This window comes from Lacerta agilis, chromosome 1, assembly GCF_009819535.1.
Source record: "Lacerta agilis isolate rLacAgi1 chromosome 1, rLacAgi1.pri, whole genome shotgun sequence".
Classification (NCBI taxonomy): Eukaryota; Metazoa; Chordata; class Lepidosauria; order Squamata; family Lacertidae; genus Lacerta; species Lacerta agilis.
The window spans coordinates 131,692,012-131,712,189 of record NC_046312.1 but is presented as its reverse complement, the minus strand read 5'-3'; the positions used below and the strand labels follow the sequence as shown (position 1 = coordinate 131,712,189).

Genomic DNA, 20,178 nt, shown 5'->3' with positions numbered 1-20,178 from the left:
CTTGATCTTCATGTATAATTTTTTTTAACGCTTTTTTCATTCGATTTGCTAGAAGATATTTTGCTTTTCTTAGAACAGATTACCTAATTAGTTCTGATAAAACTTTGTAAGCAAGTGCAGCAAAGGTGCCAAAGGCGGTTTCCCTCCCAGGGTAGATAGCTGTGGAGGGGGAACTTGTTATTTAGATCATGATACAGAAGGAAAGACTTGATCCCTCCCTCCCTCCATCTATTTTCTTTTAACCATTAAAGGCAATTCATGCATTTGACATCTCTCTAATTTGACCCTTGCTGGGAAAACATATGATATACAAATTTTCTTTTTCTGGGGTTAGTCAAATAAGCCAGTCTGTGGGACCAGCTATTGGAACTGACTCACTCCAAGGACTATACTAGCATTAATTACTAAATTGCATATCAAAGGTTTTAGATATTTCATTCCTTATCCAGGTGTGAAAGACATAGATATGATTACATTCTAAGGTAAACTAGTCTGCAAGTTTCTAGAAAAACAATTTTTGGACCAATTCTGAATTTGTTTTATCAATGCCCAATCTGAAGGTCTTTGAAATTTAAGTACTGATAGTATAGAGGAATTCACAAAAATACTTACTAATATAAAATTTCAGTGAGGCTTAGATACCTAGCTGTTTTTTATTTCTCTACTTTGCTCTCTAGCATAACGGAACAGGGTTAGCATGGGGCAATTGCAGAAAGTAGAGATTGTATCATTAATACAAGCATATATTCCTGTATGTGTATGACAGTCGTTGTTGTCAAATCTGCTTTAAACAGGAGGAAGATCAGTTATTTCACATGCAGTACTGTCCATCCTGCTGTCCACTGTCATCCTAGGCTATCCTGGATTGTATTCACAGTGATACTGGAGTCTCCCAGGCTTTTGTTTATGGGGGGAGGGAATTCAACCTTCCATCTGAGAGTGACTCTGGACTTCATGGTCTCTGTGGGAGCCATGCGTCTGCTACAATTTCAACAATGAACTTGGCCATCAAAGTGCAATAAAAGTTACATTGTAGTATTTAGCATATTGAAATATGAATTTTCCACCAAAACCTCTATATGCTGCTTTTGCAAAACCTTTTAGCTCACTGTTACATTTTCTACAGATGGAGGGGAAAGTCAAATTCTTAGAACCAGAAGATGCTGATGCTGAACTGAGAAACCTCCAGCAACGAGATAGAGAGAATCAGGAAGGAGAGACTCTAATGACCTTACTGAGATCTGATATGGACATTTGTAGTAATGAAAGGTTAGTACATGATATTCAAAATATTTTTTTGTTTTTATATAAATTAGGCAAGCAGCATAAATTAAGGTTCAGAAAAGAGAATACCATTGTTGTAAGAATATCAAGGTCATATATATATATATATATATATATATATATATATATATATATATATATATAGTTCATAAGTGTGCCAAGCAAAACAAGGCCACATGTCTGAAGCAGCACAGGAAGACAGGCCTCACCATTTTGACTCAACTGACCAAATGTTTACCAAATGTTTCTCAGATTTCTGTTGAAATTTGTTGGAGGCCGCCTTTTTGGTGATGTAGGCATGAGGTATATGGGGGGTGGTCTTGGCCAAACCCCTTCTGTGATGTATGTGTGAGGTTTCTGGGGATGGACTCCAAGGGGGGATTTTTGAAATGTCTTTATAAGTGCTTGCACGCATGGCTCTGGGTCCCTCCCCTGCTCTCCTGTGTGTGGGGAGGTCAACCCTGTTGCAACAGAACAATAAAGATCAAGCTTACTAGCTGCTTTGCTTCTCAATCTTCTCTGATTTGCTTCTCAATCTTCTCTGGTCCTACCGATGGAGAACTCTACAAGGGCTCTTGTGTACCCCATAAGGGAATAAGGGCAGATTTTTGCTTATTACACCATTGAAGCAGATAATGCTAGTACAGTGGTGCCTCGCTAGACGAAAATAATTCGTTCTGCGAGTATTTCCGTCTAGCGATTTTTTCGTCTAGCGAAGCACCAATGCAAACAGCGGTTTTCGCTAGACGAAAAAAAAATTCGTCTTGCGAGGCAGCCCCATTGACTTTTTCGTCTTGCGGGGCTGCTTCCGCTAGACAAATGCCGTTCGTCTAGTGATTTTTTCGTCTAGCGAGGCATTCGTCTAGTGGGGCACCACTGTAATCAGTATTAGAGAATAAGAAGTGGCTTATTCTGAACAAGATTGACATTAGACAAGTGATTATGGCATGTTGACAGCTACTTTGTGTTTTTCCTCCATATAATTTGAAGAGGGCTTGTTCTGGAAAAAATTGTCCATTTGTGCTGTTGTGTGATTTGTTATGTTAATTCAAGGGAAGCGTTGTGTATGTGGCTTTTCGTAGTACAGTCATACCTCATGTTACGGCTGCCGTGAGTTGCATTTGTCACAGGATACGAACGTGCCAAACCCGGAATGGGTTACTTCTGGGTTTGGTGATTCGCGCATGCACAGAAGCACAAAATGACGTCATGTGCAGAAGTGCCTAATCGAGCACATGCGCAGACGCGGCACTTCATGTTGCGTTCTGCTCATGTTGCGAACGGGGCTGCGGAACGGATCCCATTCGCAACATGAGGTACGACTGTAGTTTTAAAAATGTACTTTTGTGACCAATGTTAGTCAAGTCAGTGGGATTTATGAATGTGTCCTTCACACATGCTGACAATTAACTTGTAAAAGAAGGTTGAGGGGAGGGGAGGGTTTGAGTGGGAATGTTGGATAGAGTGAGGGTCAGAGGGAAAATGACAAGAGTGTGCAATTAGGGACAGAAAAGCCCTGAGGGAAGAGGAGGGAGTGAGACAGAGACAGGGAAAAGTATATCTGATGGATTTGTTTATTTTATTGTTAAGGGTGAGTTGGCTGAACCTTATTCCGCTGCTATAATGAGAAATTGGGGGCTTATACAACTTATAGTTTGAAAATGGCTCAGTTAATTGATTTGAAACTTGGCAATGTAGGAGAGTAAGGTTTGAGGATGGTTGATGCCAGAATTGAGGAGGAAAAGTTAATGCATGATATATTTCCAGGTAGCATGGCAGTAGGGGGATGGGGGAAGGAGGGAGGTGGCTGAGATTTTCTCTCTGAATCCCTGCATACTTGCTCCTTCTCACTAAGCCACGGTTAGGCATGGGAAGACATCCCCTTTTATTGTTCAGAGATGGGATTAGAATTTTTACTTCACTTGCAGATGGACCCTAGAACTTTTGCGCTCTGGAAAACTCGGGGGAGAAATGTAGCTGGTGTCCCTTTAGGTTTTTCATGGCCTTCCAGTTGTCTTGCAAACACATTCTATCCCAGCATATACATTTTTTTCAAAACAAAAGCTATCTTCACCCTTTGTTTTATGTGCTGTGTTACATTTGCTATGCTTCCCATTGATGTTTTACCCAGTCAGAAAGATGTGAAGGCTTGGAAAAACCAGAGTGTCCACCCTGTTTTTTCCAGGGTCCCCCCCATTTTTTCCCAAAAATCGGAGAGGGTCTGAACGTTCCTCCCCCTGCAGTTTGCCAGGCTTTCCTATGTCTACCTATCCCCTTCTCAAATACAGTGGTACCTCGGGTTAATAACTTAATTCGTTCTGGAGGTCCGTTCTTAACCTGAAATTGTTCTTAACCTGAGGTACCACTTTAGCTAATGGGTCCTCCCGCTGCCGCCATGCTGCCGCCGCACAATTTCTGTTCTCATCCTGAAGCAAAGTTCTTAACCCAAGGTACTATTTCTGGGTTAGCGGAGTCTAACCTGAAGCATCTGTAACCCAAGGTACCACTGTAATATCTTTCTCATCCTTGTTATTATTATTTTTTTTTAAAAAAATCTTTTGTTGCATTTATATGCCAGCCTTTTCTCCAAGGAAAACAAGGTGGTGTGCATGCTTCTTCCCCTCCTTATTTAACCCCCACAACAAGTCTGTGAGTTAGGTTAGGCTGAATGGCAGGAACTGGCCCAAGAACACCCAGTGAACTTCATGCCCAAATGGGGATTTGTGGCCTGTTTCTCCCAGGTCCACGTCTGACGTTAACCACTACTCTACACTGGCTTATCAACCAAGGTGCCAAAGTCTCTATTACAATACTTTTGTTTCAGTGCAATAGGTGAAGGAGTCTTATTTAAAGAGAGAGAGATTGATTATGTGGTTGATATCATAACATACAAATCTATGGTGTAACTGAATTTCGAATACTGGTTGTATCACCTCAAAAAGGACATTGTAGAGCTGGAGAAGGTTCAGAAAATAGAAACCAAAATGATTAAGGGGATGTACGTAGCACAAAAAGTTCAGGAGGCAGATCGTTGGGAGGGTAGATTTTGTTCAGCGTTGAAGGAGATGTGCTAGTGATCATACAGAGGGAAATCTGTGGCACAGATTTCAGAGACAGAACAGCTCAATATATATGTTTTATTCTAGGAAAAAGTTGCAAGAGTCTTATCAGCATGCTTTGAAATTGCTTCTGAAAATGGTGAAGGCTACAAAAGATACTGAAGACCTCATCTACAAGAAGATTGGTCTTTGTTTTGATGAGAGCCTAGCATCTGGAGATTCAGGAGAGAGTCGGAGTATAATTGGAGAAATAGTACTTGCACAAAATCGTAAAACTGTGGAGAAATGGGGCATAGAGAAAAGCAGTAGAGGTAATTGTGCGCAGAGAAAAACTAAAACTACCATGGGTTTCAAATACATTGTCTTCAAAAACATTTCCTCCAAGGCTTCTCAGAAGTATGGTGCATTCTAGCCAGTATTAAAACAAGACCCTGCAGTGTAACTTGAAAGCTATGCATGTGTTTAATCTCTACTACTGAAAGTGCTTGACTTTGGATGGATCATGCCATAAGTCTTTCCAATATCTATTCTTCGTTTGCATATTTGTGTATTTCCGAGAGCCTGTTCACATGTTAATTTTCTGGGTTCTACTCAGGTTGTGATGGGGATCAGGCCTTGGGCTGACTTTTACTCTTTTTGCTCTCCTTTGTTCCTTCTTCACCATGTATAGAAACTGATTAATAATCTGGAGGTTTCAATTTATTTGAATTTTTTTTTTGTAAATGTTCAAATAGGAAGAAATGAAGAAACATTTTTTATACTTAGCACTGCTTGATAATAAATATTACTAATAATAATTTAATATTTATACCATACCCACCTGTCTGGGTTGCCCCAGCCACTCTGTGTGGCTTCTAACAGAATATAAAAACATAACAAAGTACAATTACATAATTCTACTATGCAGAAATTTTTGTTTAGATATAACAGTGGTTCCCAAACCATTTTTTTGGGCCACCCCCCTGGTTCCCTAAAGTGATCCCCAGTGCCCCCACCCTACAATGTAAAAAACATCATTCAGAATAGCAATTTGCACATCCAGTTAAAGAAGATAACACAAAAAATCAAGAATATCAATTTATTCATACTACTGTTAAAGTGATTTAGTTTAATTAATTCAACAAAATTGATGAACTTGATCCTGTGAAACCAGCTTTCCGAAGTCTGATAGTCATTTAACCTGGGATTGATCAAGAGATACCAGTTCCTCAGTGTCAGGTTTAAAGTCTCTTAGCAGAAGTCTTAAATCACCATGCTTAGTAATCTGGAGTAGATTTCTTTGCTTGAACAGAAGTTGGATGACCACACTAAAACGACCTTCCACCAAATGTGATGCTGGAAATTCAACAAGGTGCTTCTTAACAACTGCTCATTGTGTAGGAGAGTGACCAGAAATTTCCTTCTGTAACTAAATCTCACTGTAAAATTTCTTAAACTTTTGCCTCAGCTCAATTAGTTTTTTCTTCACTACCTCGGTTCCTCAGTACATTTGTACCTTGGAAGCTGAACAGAATCCGTTCCAGAAGTCCATTCAACTTCCAAAACGTTCAACTTCCAAGGCAGGGCTTCCGATTGGCTGCAGGAGCTTCCTGCAGCCAATTGGAAGCCCCGCCGGACATTCAGCTTCCAAAAGAATGTTCACAAACCAGAACATTCAGGAGCCAAAACGTTCGACTGCTAGTCAACCAAGATACGACTGTATCTGAAAATGGATTTATCATCAAATCTGAAATTTAAATACACAGCAAGGAATATGCTTTGCTCTGGGCTCTAGCCTGGTCAATCATACATAAGTGATCAATGCATTCAGAGGGGCTCACCTCCAGATCCCGCCTGCTTGACTCTTAGCATCGCCATAGGTAACACCACCTTTCCCCAGAGGGCAGTACTGCCCACTTTGGGAATCACACTGGTATAACAAGTTGTTTTGTTGTCTATGCTTTTGTTTTTAAACCTGGGACGTTTTAATTTCTTGATTTCTTGATCAAACTCTGCCAGAACACAGCTTTGATTCTTCGTTGCCTGATGAAGTTTCTGAACTGAGTGAGCATTTATGTGAAAGTATTTTTGAAAACCCAAACCTGGTGTTTGAAAATGAAGAGAGGATTCATAAAATTTGTCATTGTTTGCACATTGCTGTGGAAAAGCTTCTAGAGCTGGTTGCTGAATCAACTAAACAGGTAAACTTAATGTTTACTTAATTTTAAACTGTAACCATATATTGATAGTGTGATGTTGAGCATTGCTAAGGATCTATATCTTCTAATATATTCAGTAGAAGGAAAGGAATGGACACCAGCTCCCCAATCAGTAATTGCTTTCATGTCGGATAATGAATATTGTTACATTTTACTGAGCAAAAACAGGATGAGTTTTTATTGCCAATGTGCTTACAATCCTCCAAATATATTGGGAACAGGGAAGGGGGACACAGCCGTATGGAGAGATGAATGTGTGGAATGCACTACTTTAGCAGTCATGGATAATCCTGGGAATTTTAGTTTATGCGTGCTGGGAACTGTAGGTCTGTGAGGTCAGCACCCTTAATAAGAGTGGTTTGATAGTGCTTTAAATTGCATGTGGATGGAGTAAGGCCCCTTGAATTCACTAGACGTCTTAATAAGTCGACATGTCAGAGATTTAAAATAGTGTGAAGGGGGGAAACCTTCAAACAACATATGGCTTTCTTCTAAATACCAGCTTCTGGTCCCAATCATATGATCAGGTGAAGTACAAATGTCCCCTGCCTAAGTGCTATACTTCAGCGTTCGGAATAGTGATTGAAAACTTATGTCACAGGATTTTGGTGGCCTAAGGATAAGGTAGCTTCTCAAGAAGAAGAAGAGTTTGGATTTGATATCCCGCTTTTCACTACCCGAAGGAGTCTCAAAGCGGCTAACATTCTCCTTTCCTTTCCTCCCCCACAACAAACACTCTGTGAGGTGAGTGGGGCTGAGAGACTTCAGAGAAGTGTGACTAGCCCAAGGTCACCCAGCAGCTGCATGTGGAGGAGTGTAGACACAAACCCGGTTCCCCAGATTGCGAGTCTACCGCTCTTAACCACTACACCACACTGGCTCTCCACAAACACTGTTTCTTAACACAAACAGTGATTTGTTGTATGGTTACTTAGTTAGCAAAGCCTAAAATAAATCATCATTTAAGAAGTCTAAAATATTAGAAATACAGCTTAGCCTTTTATTTAGTGTCTTAAACATTTAATTTTTTGAAGCTGGAGGAAGCTCATAAAACTCATATTCACTATGAAGAGGAATTAAAGCGTAGGAACTGGGAAGCATGTCAGGTGGTTCACGAACGCCACAAGCTAATGGACTGCCTTAATGAAGAAAGTGAGGAAAAGAATAATCTGGTACTGGAACTTCACAAAGCAAGAGGTATGGAAATAAAAACCGAAATTTCTTGTGTGGTGCTAAAACTTGGATCTAATGCAGTTCTAAATTGTGGTTTGCATAGGTAATTTTCTCCTGCGCCTGAGCAGCCTGTTCAGCCTATGAGCATGACCACAATTGCATGGTGAAACAAAAGTCTACATATAGACACAATGACACCCTAGTTATCATGGCACCCTTTTTTCAGTTGCCATAATTATTGTTTCTGTCGAGGCTATATATGTGTACAGTTCAGTTTCTGCTACTGTCTTTCTGTCTACCACCTTATCTGAAAGACTGTCACATAGATATAGAACAAAAAATGCACACAGACTGCAATCCTATGCATACTTGACTGGGATTACATCTCATTTAATATACTGGTACTTGTTTTCTAGAAAACATGTAATAGATTGTATTTACCCAAATATAAGCCACACCTTTTTCCAAATTCCGACTGTGAAAAGTTAAAGTGCGGCTTATATTCACGAATCAGTGGCGGGATAGAGAGCAGCGGGCGTTGAGGCTCGCCGAACTGCCTCTTCGACAGAGATGAGTGGAGCGCTATGCATTTTGCACTTACGGGCCGCTCCCCTCTTGCGTTCGCTTTGGACGGCAGGCAACTCCTGGCCCTGCACACCGTTACAAGGACATCCCGTCGGGCATGGATTGCAAGCTGGAGGCACAGCGCATGGTCAGCATCTTGCTGGGCAAGATGTACAGTGTGTGGGGCCAGTGCGGCGGCGTCAAGCTGCACAGGAACCTCCTGGTGTCGCTCGTCTTGCGCAGCGCCCGGCAGGTCTACCTGAGCGAGTGATCTCATGGTCAATGGTATCAAAGGCCGCTGAGAGATCCAGCAGAACTAGGAAACAGCTCAATCACCTTGCTCTGTTCTTATACAGAATTAGCTTAATATAAACAAAATATATCGGGAAAGTTAATCAGCTGTGTTTGTGGAACATAGGGTTTATTTTCTCTGTTCTTTAACATCTTATTCTTTGCATAGTAAGTTTTCAATGAAAATAGATGTGTAACTGTTAATCTACTTTGGTATATTTATATATTCTTTGCAATGTCAGTATAGTTATACTTAGGTATTCTTGCCTTGCATAAATGTCATCAGTGCCTGATCATTATGCTTTCATGCAATGTTTGGATTTCAGGCCTCATTGAAGGCTATTTAACAGAAAGACATGCCTTGGAAGAAGCCTTGAAACTGAAAGAGGAGTCTGAATGCCATCTTGTTGCAGACTTGGAGAACTTGAAAGCAAAGCTTCAAGAGTTAACTCAGGAACATGCAAGATCTCTTGAGGAGCAGAAGCTGCTAATAAATCAAAAGAAAGCATTGGCTGCCAATGTAGGGGAGAGAGAAGATGGTAAGGAATAGACTGATATGTTAAAATATTAAACACGCACAAATTCTGAAATGCTAAATTGTTTGAAAATTTAGCTAGGCGGAAAATTTCCACTGACTTAAAATATTTTAAAGGGGATTGCAGTTTTTAAGTATGTAAAGCAAAAGTAGGTATTATTTATTTAAGAAATGTATACCCTATTTTCACCTTCTGCCTCAAAACAGCTTACAGCCAAAAGCACAGAGAAAAATGTAATAGGTAACAGATTTCTGTTGGGTTAAAACACAGGGCAAGCACAAGACAAGGAGAGCTCATCTTTATGATAAGCAGAAAACTAAGATCCAGAGGCCTGGACAAATAAGAATGCTTTTTTCCTGGTGCCAGGCATGCTTCCTTGGCAAAAGCATTCCCTAAATGGAGAGCTGCCACTGAGAAGGTGCAGTTTTGTGTTGCCACCCTTTGCATGTCCCTTGGAGGGCCTCAGATGAGGAATGCAGAGTGGATGGAGGCAGTTCTTGGTATTATGGTCCTGAGCTGCAAATGGGTTTATGGATTAAAACCCACACTTTGAATAGGGCACAGAAAGTAATCGTTAGCCAGTGCAGCCATGCCAGAATCAGTATTATGTGATGCTCAGTTATGCTACTGAATTGTACACCAGCTGCAGTTTCTGAACTGTCTTCAAAGACAGCCCCCCATATATAACACATTGCAGTAATCTAATCCAGTGGTTTCTAGAGCATAGACAACCAAAGTTAAGGGTGTAGCTAGGTCATCAAATGAAGCTGGTGGAAAACAGGTCACACCACTGAGGCCAATTGAACCTTGATGGATCCAAAACGTACCCCCAGTCTGCACACCTCCTTCAGAGGGAGTGTAATTCTATCTGGAACAGGCCATGTCTCACCCATCCAATATAGGAAGCCACCCACCCATAGTGTTGTATTCTTATCTAGTTTAAGCTTCAGTTTATTAGTTCTCATCCAGTCCATTAGTGAGGCCAGACATTGGTTTTGTGCATCCACTGTCACACCTGCAAATGCAAGGGAGAAAAAGAGCCGTGAGTCATAAGCATATTACTGGCAATGCATACCAAAACTACAGATGACCACTCAGCAGTTTCATGTAGGTGTTAAACAACATGGGGCATAAAACCAAAGCACAGAAGGCCCATTGGGCCGAACAAAACTCCGTAAGCACCACCCTCTGATGCCAGTCACCCAAGTAAGACTGGAATCAGCACAAAGCAATGCCCCCATTTTCAATTCAGATAGCCTCTCAGAAGAGTACCATGGTTAATGCTATTGAAAGCTTCTGAGAGACCAAGGAGGATCAACAGAGACACCCTTCTCTTCTGACAAAGGTCATCTTGCAGGCCAAGTCTTCTTCTGCACTTGTGTTCTAGCTTGCCATGGGCAGGACTGAGGAGGGTGCTAAAGCAAGGAGAGTTCCAGTGAATAAGATCAGTCATATTTGTCTGACTTGAATGAATTTCAGGACGCAACTCTTCACATGGATGTATTCTCATGCCATCCAAGAAGTTCCAATCATGATAAATGATCCTTTTTAATTTTAAAATAACGTGTGATATTCATATCTTTGGTAATGTTATTTTTATGTATTAGTTTTACTCAAGGAAATCGAACATCTAGCAAAAGCAAAGTTAGAACTGCAATGTCAAGTAGAAAAGGACTGTTCCACCTTGAATTCTCAAATGAAAATCTTGGAGATGGAACTTGAAGAACAACTAAACAAAAACCAGAAGATAACAGCCATGTCATTAGAGGTTACTGACCTGAGGCAACAAATTCAAGCCCTTGAAAGACAACTTAAAAACCAGCGAGATTTCATGGATGTAAGAAACCAATGCATTCTTTGCAATCTGGACAAAATAGCACTAAATCTTTCAGTTAAAATTCTCAGTAGCCTTAAAACAGTTCTTGTAAATTCTAAGATCTGGAAACACAGCTCTTATTTTCTTGACAGAAACAAGCTGTGGAACGGGAACATGAACGTGATGAATTTCAGGAAGAAATTCATAAACTTGAAATGCAGTTAAACGTGACAAGAAAATCCCAGACTTCTGAGCAGTCCAGAGTCTATGAGGTAGGTGAAACATACATTATTCAAGAGTGGATCCTCTGAACTAGGGCAACTTTGAAAAAGCTGATTATTTTTCAGCATTACATTGACCAGCCCAACCCAGAAAATGTATTGCAATTTTAAGACCACTCCAAGCTGGCAGCTACCTTGTGTCAATGTACTGTGTCAATGTATCCTAGACAACATCTTGTGTACATCCCATAATAAATCTCCAAGCCACTTTCCCTGCATCCATGGCCACACTGCTTAATGCCTCCACACCGTCGTGCATGGACTGAGCCAATCCAAACATAGCAGGAAAGAGCCTCCATGGTATCACCGCACTATATCCCCCCACACATCCCACTAGACACAAGGCCATAATATCTTGGAAGTCAGCCGCCCGCTGCAGCACAGGGACCAAGAGCCCAGCAACAGAGAGCCTTCTGGAATCCCAACATAATGGATTTTGAATCCTCCTAGGCTACTAATGACGCACAGATTGCTAATGAACACTTTGCTAACTTCACCATTTAAAGGGAGGGAATGATGGTGGTATAGCAAATTATCAGCATAGCTCTCTTGGAAGGAGATCTTCACAGTAAATACAAAGGTCTTGGTGTGGCAAGGATTCAAGGCCACTGAAGTGTGCAACCGGGTCCATCTGAGGGGCAGGCAACAAGGGAAACTAACTTACATGGTTAGTCCATATATTCTTTTCTCATCATACTGTTTTTCAGTATTGGCAAAGAGTTTCTGAGGCAATTCTTAGTTTATTATTATTTATTAAATTTCTGTACCACCCTTCATTTGATGATTACAGGGGAGTTTACAATATTAAATTACAAAAATGCATACCATAGTAACAAAGCAAAATAAGGACACACACCCAGTTTAAAAAGCCATAGGTTGTTTAATTAGCCAAAGGCCTGGAAGAAGAGGAATCTTTTTGCCTGGTGCCTAAATATATGTACCATATTTTACGCTCCATAAGACGCACTTTTTCCCTCCTAAAAAGGAAGGGAAAATCCCTGTGCGCCTTATGGAGCGAAGGCTTCGCTCCCACTGCCTCCCCTCATCCCCTGCCGCGTTCGGCGGGAGGTGGGGGGAGGCAGCGGCGATGTTGCTGGATCATGCCAGCACCTCCGTTCACCGAAAGAAGCTTCTTTCGGCGAGCGGAGCTGCTAGCACGATCCAGCAACATCTCCGCTGCCTCCCCCGACCCCCCCGCCGAACGCGGCGGGGGATGGGGGAGGCGGCGGGAAGCGAAGGGGATGTTGGTGGATCGTGCCAGCAGCTCCGTTCACGGAGCTGCAGGCACGATCCACCAACATCTCTGCCGCCTCCCCCCACCTCCCGCAGAACGCGGCGGGGGAACGCGACGGAGCTGCAGGCACGATCCACCAACATCTCTGCCGCCTCCCCCCACCTCCCGCAGAACGCGACGGGGGATGGGGGGAGGCGGCGGGAAGTGAAGGGGATGTTGGTGGATCGTGCCAGCAGTTCCGTGAACGGAGCTGCAGGCACGATCCATCAACATCTCCGCTGCCTCCCCAGCAGAGGGGTGGTGGAGGAAACAGCGGGGATGCTGCTGCTTTCTGCACCACCCTGCGCCCCGATGCCAAAAGCAGGCTTATCCCCTGTTGCTTTAAAGGGACATGGGGAGGAGGGGAGAAACCTTCTCCCCTCGTCCCCATGTCCCTTTAAGGAAGTGGGGATGAGCCGCTGTGAAGGGAGAAGGGGCTTCCCCTCCAGCGCTCCCCTCCCGGTTTTTTAGAGGAGGAAAACCAGGAAAATATTTTTTCCTGGTTTTTCCCCTTTAAAAAACAAATGCGTCTTGTGGTCCGGAGCGCCTTATGGACCGAAAAATACGGCAATGAAGGCAGCAAGCAAGCCTCTCTGGGGAGGGCATTCTACAAGTATGCAGCCATTGCAGAAAAGGCTCTCATGGAAGGGGCACATACAGACAAGCCTCAGATGAGGATCACATGGTCCAACTCGCTTCATATGAGGAGAGGTGGTTCTTGTGGTATTGCGGTCCTGAGCCATTTAAGGCTTTATAGTTCAAAACCAGCACTTTGAATTGGGCTCAGAAACTAATTGACAGCCAGTGCAGTCAGGCCAGGATTGGTGTGATATGCTCAAACCATTTTGCTCAAATGAGCAACCTGGCTGCTGAATTCTGCACCACCTGAAGTTTCCGGACCATCTTCAGAGGCAGCCTTGTGTATAATGCATTGCAATAATCTAATCTAGAGGTTACCAGAGCATAGACAACAGAAGTTAAGCTATCCCTGTCCAGATAGGAGCTTTGAAGCAAATTATAATGATTTACATAAATGTGTTAGGGGTGTATTAACTATTACATTAACTCGCTTATTTTTCAGATGGCATGAAATCTTTTTGTTTTTCCATTCTTATAGGTAGAGACTCTCCACAATGAAATCAAAGAGAAAACAGAGGATTATAATATGCTTTTCTTAGATAAAGAGCAGTTACAGAAAAACCTTGCTGTTCAAAAAGAAGAAATAGAGAAGCTGGAATCACGAGTCAGAGAACTGGAGTTTATGAACAGGGAAGAGGCAAAGAATGTAAATAAACTCACGCAAGAGCTGCAAAAAATGAAAAAAAGGGAAGCGGAACTAAAACAAGTAAATTTATGTAAATTACTCTCTTTAAAAGAAAGAAGAATTTAGGCATTACATAGGAGTAATAGCTGGCATTTTTGTGTTGTGAGTTTCTAATGATTTGGGATTCTGTAGTTGTAAAGACTACAAGCAGGTGGTGCTGTGGTCTAAACCACAGATCCTAGCCCTAGGGCTTGCCGATCAGAAGATCGGCAGTTCGAATCCCCACAACAGGGTGAGCTCCCATTGCTCGCTCCCTGCTCCTGCCCACCTAGCAGTTCAAAAGCACGTCAAGTGCAAGTAGATAAATAGGTACCGCTCTGGGGGGAAGGTAAATGGTTTTTCCGTGCACTGCTCTGTTTCGCCAGAAGCGGCTTAGTCATGACCCGGAAGCTGTCTGCAGAGAAATGCCGGCTCCCTCAGCCTATAGATCGAGATGAGCATGCAACCCCAGAGTCGTCTGCGACTGGACCTAACAGTCAGGGGTACCTTTACCTTTACCTTTAGTCGTAAAGACACTAGGGCATTCTGCACCAAGTAGTATGTTTTCTCTAAAATATTTGGATATACTGGGATAGCCATGTCCTCTCTGTGTCTTTTTTCTGCCTCTGGACTGAGCAGTCTCAGGTCTCTGATCTGCTTGGTTGATTTAATCCTGTTCAAGTGAAGTTTGAAGGCCAGGTTGAAGAAGATGAAATAAATACAGCCACCAATCTTGGCTCTTGCCCTTGGCTCTTAGGTGCCCATAAGAAACCTGTCTTAGCCTCTTGGCTGTCAGAATGCTAAGAAGATGGAGGAGGGTGAGTAGTGTCTTGGGCTCAACACCATGACTATAGCTGAGGCCTGAGGGATGGTCAGCCTGCAGTGCAAGTTCTAAACTTTTAGCTGCTCATTCACAGGTGTGATTGAACCCTTTCCTGTTTTTCCCAGTGATTTACCCTCTTGTGTATGACCTTCCTCCTTTAGCCCAGTGGCCATTTGTGGAATCTAGTTGCTGGAAGAGATGTGCTCAGGTGGTAGGAATTGTCACCATGGACCTCTGGGGGTCAACTTTTCAGATGGCACTGGGTGCTAAGGCTGTGGCAACTGTGTGGTTGCTCCACTCATGGCCCTCTGCCCTGCCTTAAATCTCATTCTCAACTTTCTTTGCTGTCTTTGGAGATTGTGAAAATGTCCTATCTATTTTCATTTGTTCCCGCTGCTGGGTTTGCTGCTGCCTCTGCTAGCCTCTGCTCTGACTGTCTGATAATGCAGCCTGGGGCTGAATGTTCAGGCTGCCCCTGCATACAGGCTATCTTCTTCTACCAGTGTCTCATCTAGAGAGGTGTGGCAGTTTGGATTGATTCTGGCTACCTCCCAACAATGTGATTTTTACCTATTGTGATTATCTAGAAGCTGATTATTCATTTTCTTAATCATTGTTAATTCTCTTGTAAAGGATTATTTGATCTTCTGAAGGCTTACTGTGCTTTTTGCCACCTCTTCTATTTCTGATCTTTTTCTCCTTTCATGGGACCTATTTCTCCCCAAAAGGGCAAGTTGTATCCAAAGGTCGTACAAGCAGAAGGGGGCCTGTGTGACAATATTTCCCTATTACTTTAGCCCCTGAAAGGCCTATCTGAAGGCTGTATATCTCCATCTGTGCAGAAATGAGCTGGTGGTCCACTGCAATAGGGAGGCTTTTAATGTTTGATGTTCTATTATGCTATTTGTTGAAAGCCACCGAGAGTGGCTAGGGTAACCCTGTCAGATGGTCAGCCAAAAGTTTCCAGCTCTGGCTTTCTTTGCTCTCTGCCACAGTGACATTTCAAAGCCACGGCTGTGCCCGTACAGTGATGCTTAGCCCCTAGTATCTGCTTGTTGCTAAATAGCAGAGGTGCACTGAATTCCTACCCTGCTTTACTGGTTGTAGGGAGACCGTCTCTCTGTCCTTCATAGTTCTAGAGGCGGCGGCAGCTTTACTCTGGCTTCTGGAAGAAATGGCTTGCACAGGAAGAGGTCCTGATACTTGACTTCCTTTGATTTAACATCAAAGAAACCATGGATGAATTGGAACATTAGTAACGTTTTTTGTTTCAGGGCCAGTGATATAAATGGAGATTGCAGAACGGCAAAGACAGCCTGTGATAAAAAACTAATCACACCATTGATTTATAATATGCTTTGGCACATGTTAGCAATCAAAATAGTCTGAAGGTACTATTACTTACATATATGATTTTTGTGTTTATATTTACAGGATAAAGAAGCATTACAGCAGCAACAGTATGATAATTTAATTCAGATTTCTACACTGCAATCCAAATTAGATGAAATCAGGCACAAAGTGACTAGGGAAGACAGCTTGGATCATATACTAATGGAACAATTGAAAACACAAGAGGAACTTTTATCAAAAAATAGAAATGTAAGTTGCAATGAGAATAATAAAAGGGCCAATTTATTTTTAAAAATCCTGATCCTCATATTGACTGTTTCCGGGTTGAAAATATAATAGAAGTTCAAAAACCTATTTTAAGAATGTAGGTTATAAATGAATAGTTACCTCTACTGATTTTTCTCCCCCCCTCCCCCTTTAACCTTTGTGGTATTTGAAATCTTACAATGTTTTTGAATGAAAGCTGCAGGATAGCTGTCTGGCTCGGGGAATTCTATCCTTCCCCAGCAGCAGCTCGAAGCAGGAAAAAACAAAAAGAGTTCTTAGTAATGAGCTTATTCAAACATCATGGTGAGAGACAAAGAAATCCAGTCAGTCTCCCATAATGGCATTGTTCCAACTGAGCTCCTCCCTTCCTAGCAACAGCACTTCCCCTTATGGTGGCCGCCAAGGGCTAATTGTCTCTGCGAGGGCTAATTGCTCTTGCATCCTCAATGAGCGAAGGGTTCTAGGAGAAGGGGGGTCAAATACTCAAATAACGTGTCAGTTGGCTCCCTTGGCTCTGGCTCTCCCCTCTCTTCTCCCAACACCTCCCAACTTCTCTGTTTATCTGTCTCTGTGCTGTGACCTTTGTCAAACCACTGCTGTAATTCAATACTGCCTTCCTCTTCTCTAGGAGAAGGGGGGTGTGTGATCTCCACCATTCCTCCTCCCCTCCAGTCCAGTCCCTGACAATAGCACTTGCTAGTTGCATTGAATTCCCAGTTCAATGCTGTGAGTTTCATATGATTACTGCAGGAGCTGGAAAATGGTTGTATAGTTGCAACAGGCTCCTTTGGCCATTTTGTGTTGAATATACATCTCTCTCAAATTCTTGGCATTTTTATGCTCTCCAGTAATACATAATGGCTATTCATCCGATCCTCACCCACCCCCCACATTATTTATATCTGTGTAGTTTATTCTCCCATTATTTTCCATGTTACTGGAAATTATGTGGGGCTCTAATGAATTCCTATACTGAACCAATCTTTTTATACTCAGGATACCAACAGACTTACAAAGACCCTGCTCAGGGTATCCTGGGCTCCAGCCTTATTGGCAGATGGTGCATTATATGTTGTTCAGTTCTCTTCTAGATCCCTGGTAGCCAGTTCCTTTGTTCACCACTCTCTTTAGTTTCACCATTGAGAGACAGATATGCTTTCTTGTTCCAATTTGGTCATGGAGCCATGTGTTGGGTGCAAACTATTTGGTGCTGAAGCTGTGAAGGATGTCCTATCCTAGTATAATCTAAGCCAAAAATAAGTATGCCTATTAAAAAGCAAAACAGAGTTCCTTTCATCCTTCACAGTCCTTTTGGGTTCCTAGGCCTGGTGGTAGGGAGAGAGAGTTTTGGTCCAACGTCCCTCCTGAAATTGGGTCATGAGGTGGAAGACAAGGGCAATAGCAGTCTGCTTCTAGATTTGCTTCTTTCCTTCTGCAATCAATTCTGCTGCCACCCTGCCATGGGATGGGTCTTTCATGCACTTCACCTTGAGTTGTCAGAGGTTCCCCCTCGCATATGTTTCCTGTCTCCCATTTTCAAGAATCCAGTAAAGAAGGCTGGTGTGAAGCAAGCAACCCAACATTTCCAGGACATTGAAGCAGTGGAGCTAGTTCCACTCAGGGATCTCTGTTCTGGCATTTATTCTTCTTTACTGTGCCCAAGCAAGATGGCTATCTCTGGGTGGTATTGGATCTTAAGCATATCAACATGTTCATTTGTTACCAATCAAAATAATTTAGTTCTTAAGACCAGCCATCATAATAATATCATGTGATTACATATAACCTTTTTTCAGTGTCTTTCCTTATTAAGACTTTGTTTAATTTCCCTGTTCATTAAATGTCTCCCAATATCCTCTTTCATCTGTCTTTGCAATGCATGATTAATGATAATTGTTGTACCTTTCCAATTCTCTTTTCATGCATACAGTGGCCACCATAGATTCTAACAGTTTATTCTTTTCAGCGTTCTGGAATTGACATTTGCTATGTACAATACTAGTTATGTAGTGTATAAAAAGTAGGCAGGCACAGGCCTATTCAGTTTAGCTAGGTCGTTGGTTCAAAAAGAAATGGAATCATCAATGATAAATATTTATGAAATTATTATATCTCCACCTCAGGTACTGGAAATTGAAGACTTGAAGTCTGTTATAGAGCATCTTCATGATGACAAGGAACAATTGCTAAAGGATAAAACAGAAGAAATAGAGCAGTTGTACAAAGTAATTGAGAAGCTTCAAAATGAATTGACTCTTCATGAAATTAGTGATAGCCGAGACAGTCTTAATAATGTTGCTCTAGTAGAGCAGGAGGAGAACCTTCATAATAAATTGAAGAAAGAATTACCACATCATCTGGAGAGCAGAGATGAGGGTGACAGCTGTCTGTTACTTAATTCCAGCCAGGAACAGATTCTGGGACAACTAGAAGGTCTTTTGGCAGACAGAGAAACATGGCAACAGCTGCTTGAAGAAAAAGAATGTCAGTTTAAAGCAGAAATAAAAAACCTAGAACAAAATGTTCAAGAGTCCTCCAGACAGCACTTCACTGAGCTAGCCGCTTTACAGCTACAGTATAAAGAATTACAGGAAGAACATAAGATCCTGAACATGTGCTTAACTCAAAAAGAAAGTGACATGACTATGACTGCTTCTTGCATTCAGGAACTTAAAGATAAGCTGCGAGACAGCGAAATAAAGCTTACAGAGACAGAAAAACAGTTCCAAGCAGTGTCAGAGCAGAAAATAGAGCTGCTAGTTGAAGTAGAGAACATACAAGGAAAGGTGGTGGTGCTTGAAAATGAACAACATGTCTTGGCGCAAACACTGCATGACAAAGAGGCCACTTATCAGAGGGAGATTAGTGAACTTCAGAGTGCTGCTGCAGAACTCAAATCTCAGATTGAAAAAATGACAGAAGAACTGGAAACAGTGAGATCTGAGAAAGATTTTTTTCACTCACAGTTGGAATCCTACAGGGAAAAGGGTCGAGAAAATGATAATAAGGAACTTAAACTTTGTGAGTTGGTGCCAGAACCCATTCCCTACATCTCTTCTGAAGAAATAAAGGAAGGGGGAGAAGAGAAAGAACCAAATAACAAGCCCTCAGGGTCAGTGGAATTTTCTTACAGAGATGAAATGGTAGGTGCCAACCATAATATTATAAATACCCAAATAATGGTTGAAATTAATAATCAGGATATTAAAATGAGTCTGGTTAAGAGATGTCCAGATGTGTCACCGTCAATAAATTCTTGGTTTTCTCCAGATAAGCAATTTTAAGTTGTCCTGTTTTGTCCTCCTAAAGAGCAGGGCTGACATGTCTCGAGCAGGACCTCCTGGTCTCTCTAGCTGACCACACAAGCCAGGGTACATGGGAGTCCATGCTGCAGCAGGCTGTTCCCATCTTCCTAACTAGGTCTTTGGTGAGCAGTAATAATTCAGGCTGAGCCCACCATCCAAGAGGGAGAAATAGTAGAAATCAGATGGGAGAACCTTCTGCAAACCTGGGGAAATTAAAAAAAATACCATTGGAGATACTCTTCTTGTCTGTGTGTGCAAAAACAAAGTGGGCTAACAAGGTACTGATTAGCAGGAGCAGAACGTGCCACTGCTGCCTGGCGTGCACGGGATGGGGGCAGGGGGAGTTCCCCCCACCGGTCCAGCCCTTGCCGCCAACACTGCTGCTTCTGGGTGCACTCATGCTGCCCAGAAATGTAAGCAGTTAACATTCAAAGCCTGTTTTCAGTAAGTGAGCAGGGAGGAAAGCAGCAACACAAGAATGGGCCTTTTCTGCAGTGGCTGCCCACTTGTGGAATGCTTTAAGCGCCAGGCAAAAATGTACATCTTCTCCCAGGGCTTTGAATAATTAAACTGGCCTTTTTAACCGGGGTGGGGTGGGGTGCGCTATTGTTTTTGTTTGTTATTATGGTATATATTTTTGTGGTTTTATATT

At 42.2% G+C, this 20,178-nt stretch overlaps 1 protein-coding gene across 2 annotated transcripts in view; it reads left to right on the top strand.

The window, feature by feature from the left end:
- Positions 1-1,006: 1,006 nt before the first annotated feature.
- PCNT (pericentrin) overlaps positions 1,007-20,178 on the top strand; it is a 53,616-nt gene continuing 34,444 nt past the window's right edge. For both annotated transcript variants that reach the window (XM_033171682.1, XM_033171692.1), the window contains exons 1-10: positions 1,007-1,269; positions 4,431-4,654; positions 6,342-6,523; positions 7,576-7,738; positions 8,896-9,108; positions 10,713-10,942; positions 11,074-11,193; positions 13,593-13,820; positions 16,036-16,203; positions 18,345-19,364. In XM_033171682.1, coding sequence (XP_033027573.1) covers positions 1,055-1,269; positions 4,431-4,654; positions 6,342-6,523; positions 7,576-7,738; positions 8,896-9,108; positions 10,713-10,942; positions 11,074-11,193; positions 13,593-13,820; positions 16,036-16,203; positions 18,345-19,364 — 2,763 coding nt within the window. In that variant the 5' untranslated portion in view covers positions 1,007-1,054. The remainder of the gene's footprint in view (positions 1,270-4,430; positions 4,655-6,341; positions 6,524-7,575; positions 7,739-8,895; positions 9,109-10,712; positions 10,943-11,073; positions 11,194-13,592; positions 13,821-16,035; positions 16,204-18,344; positions 19,365-20,178) is intronic.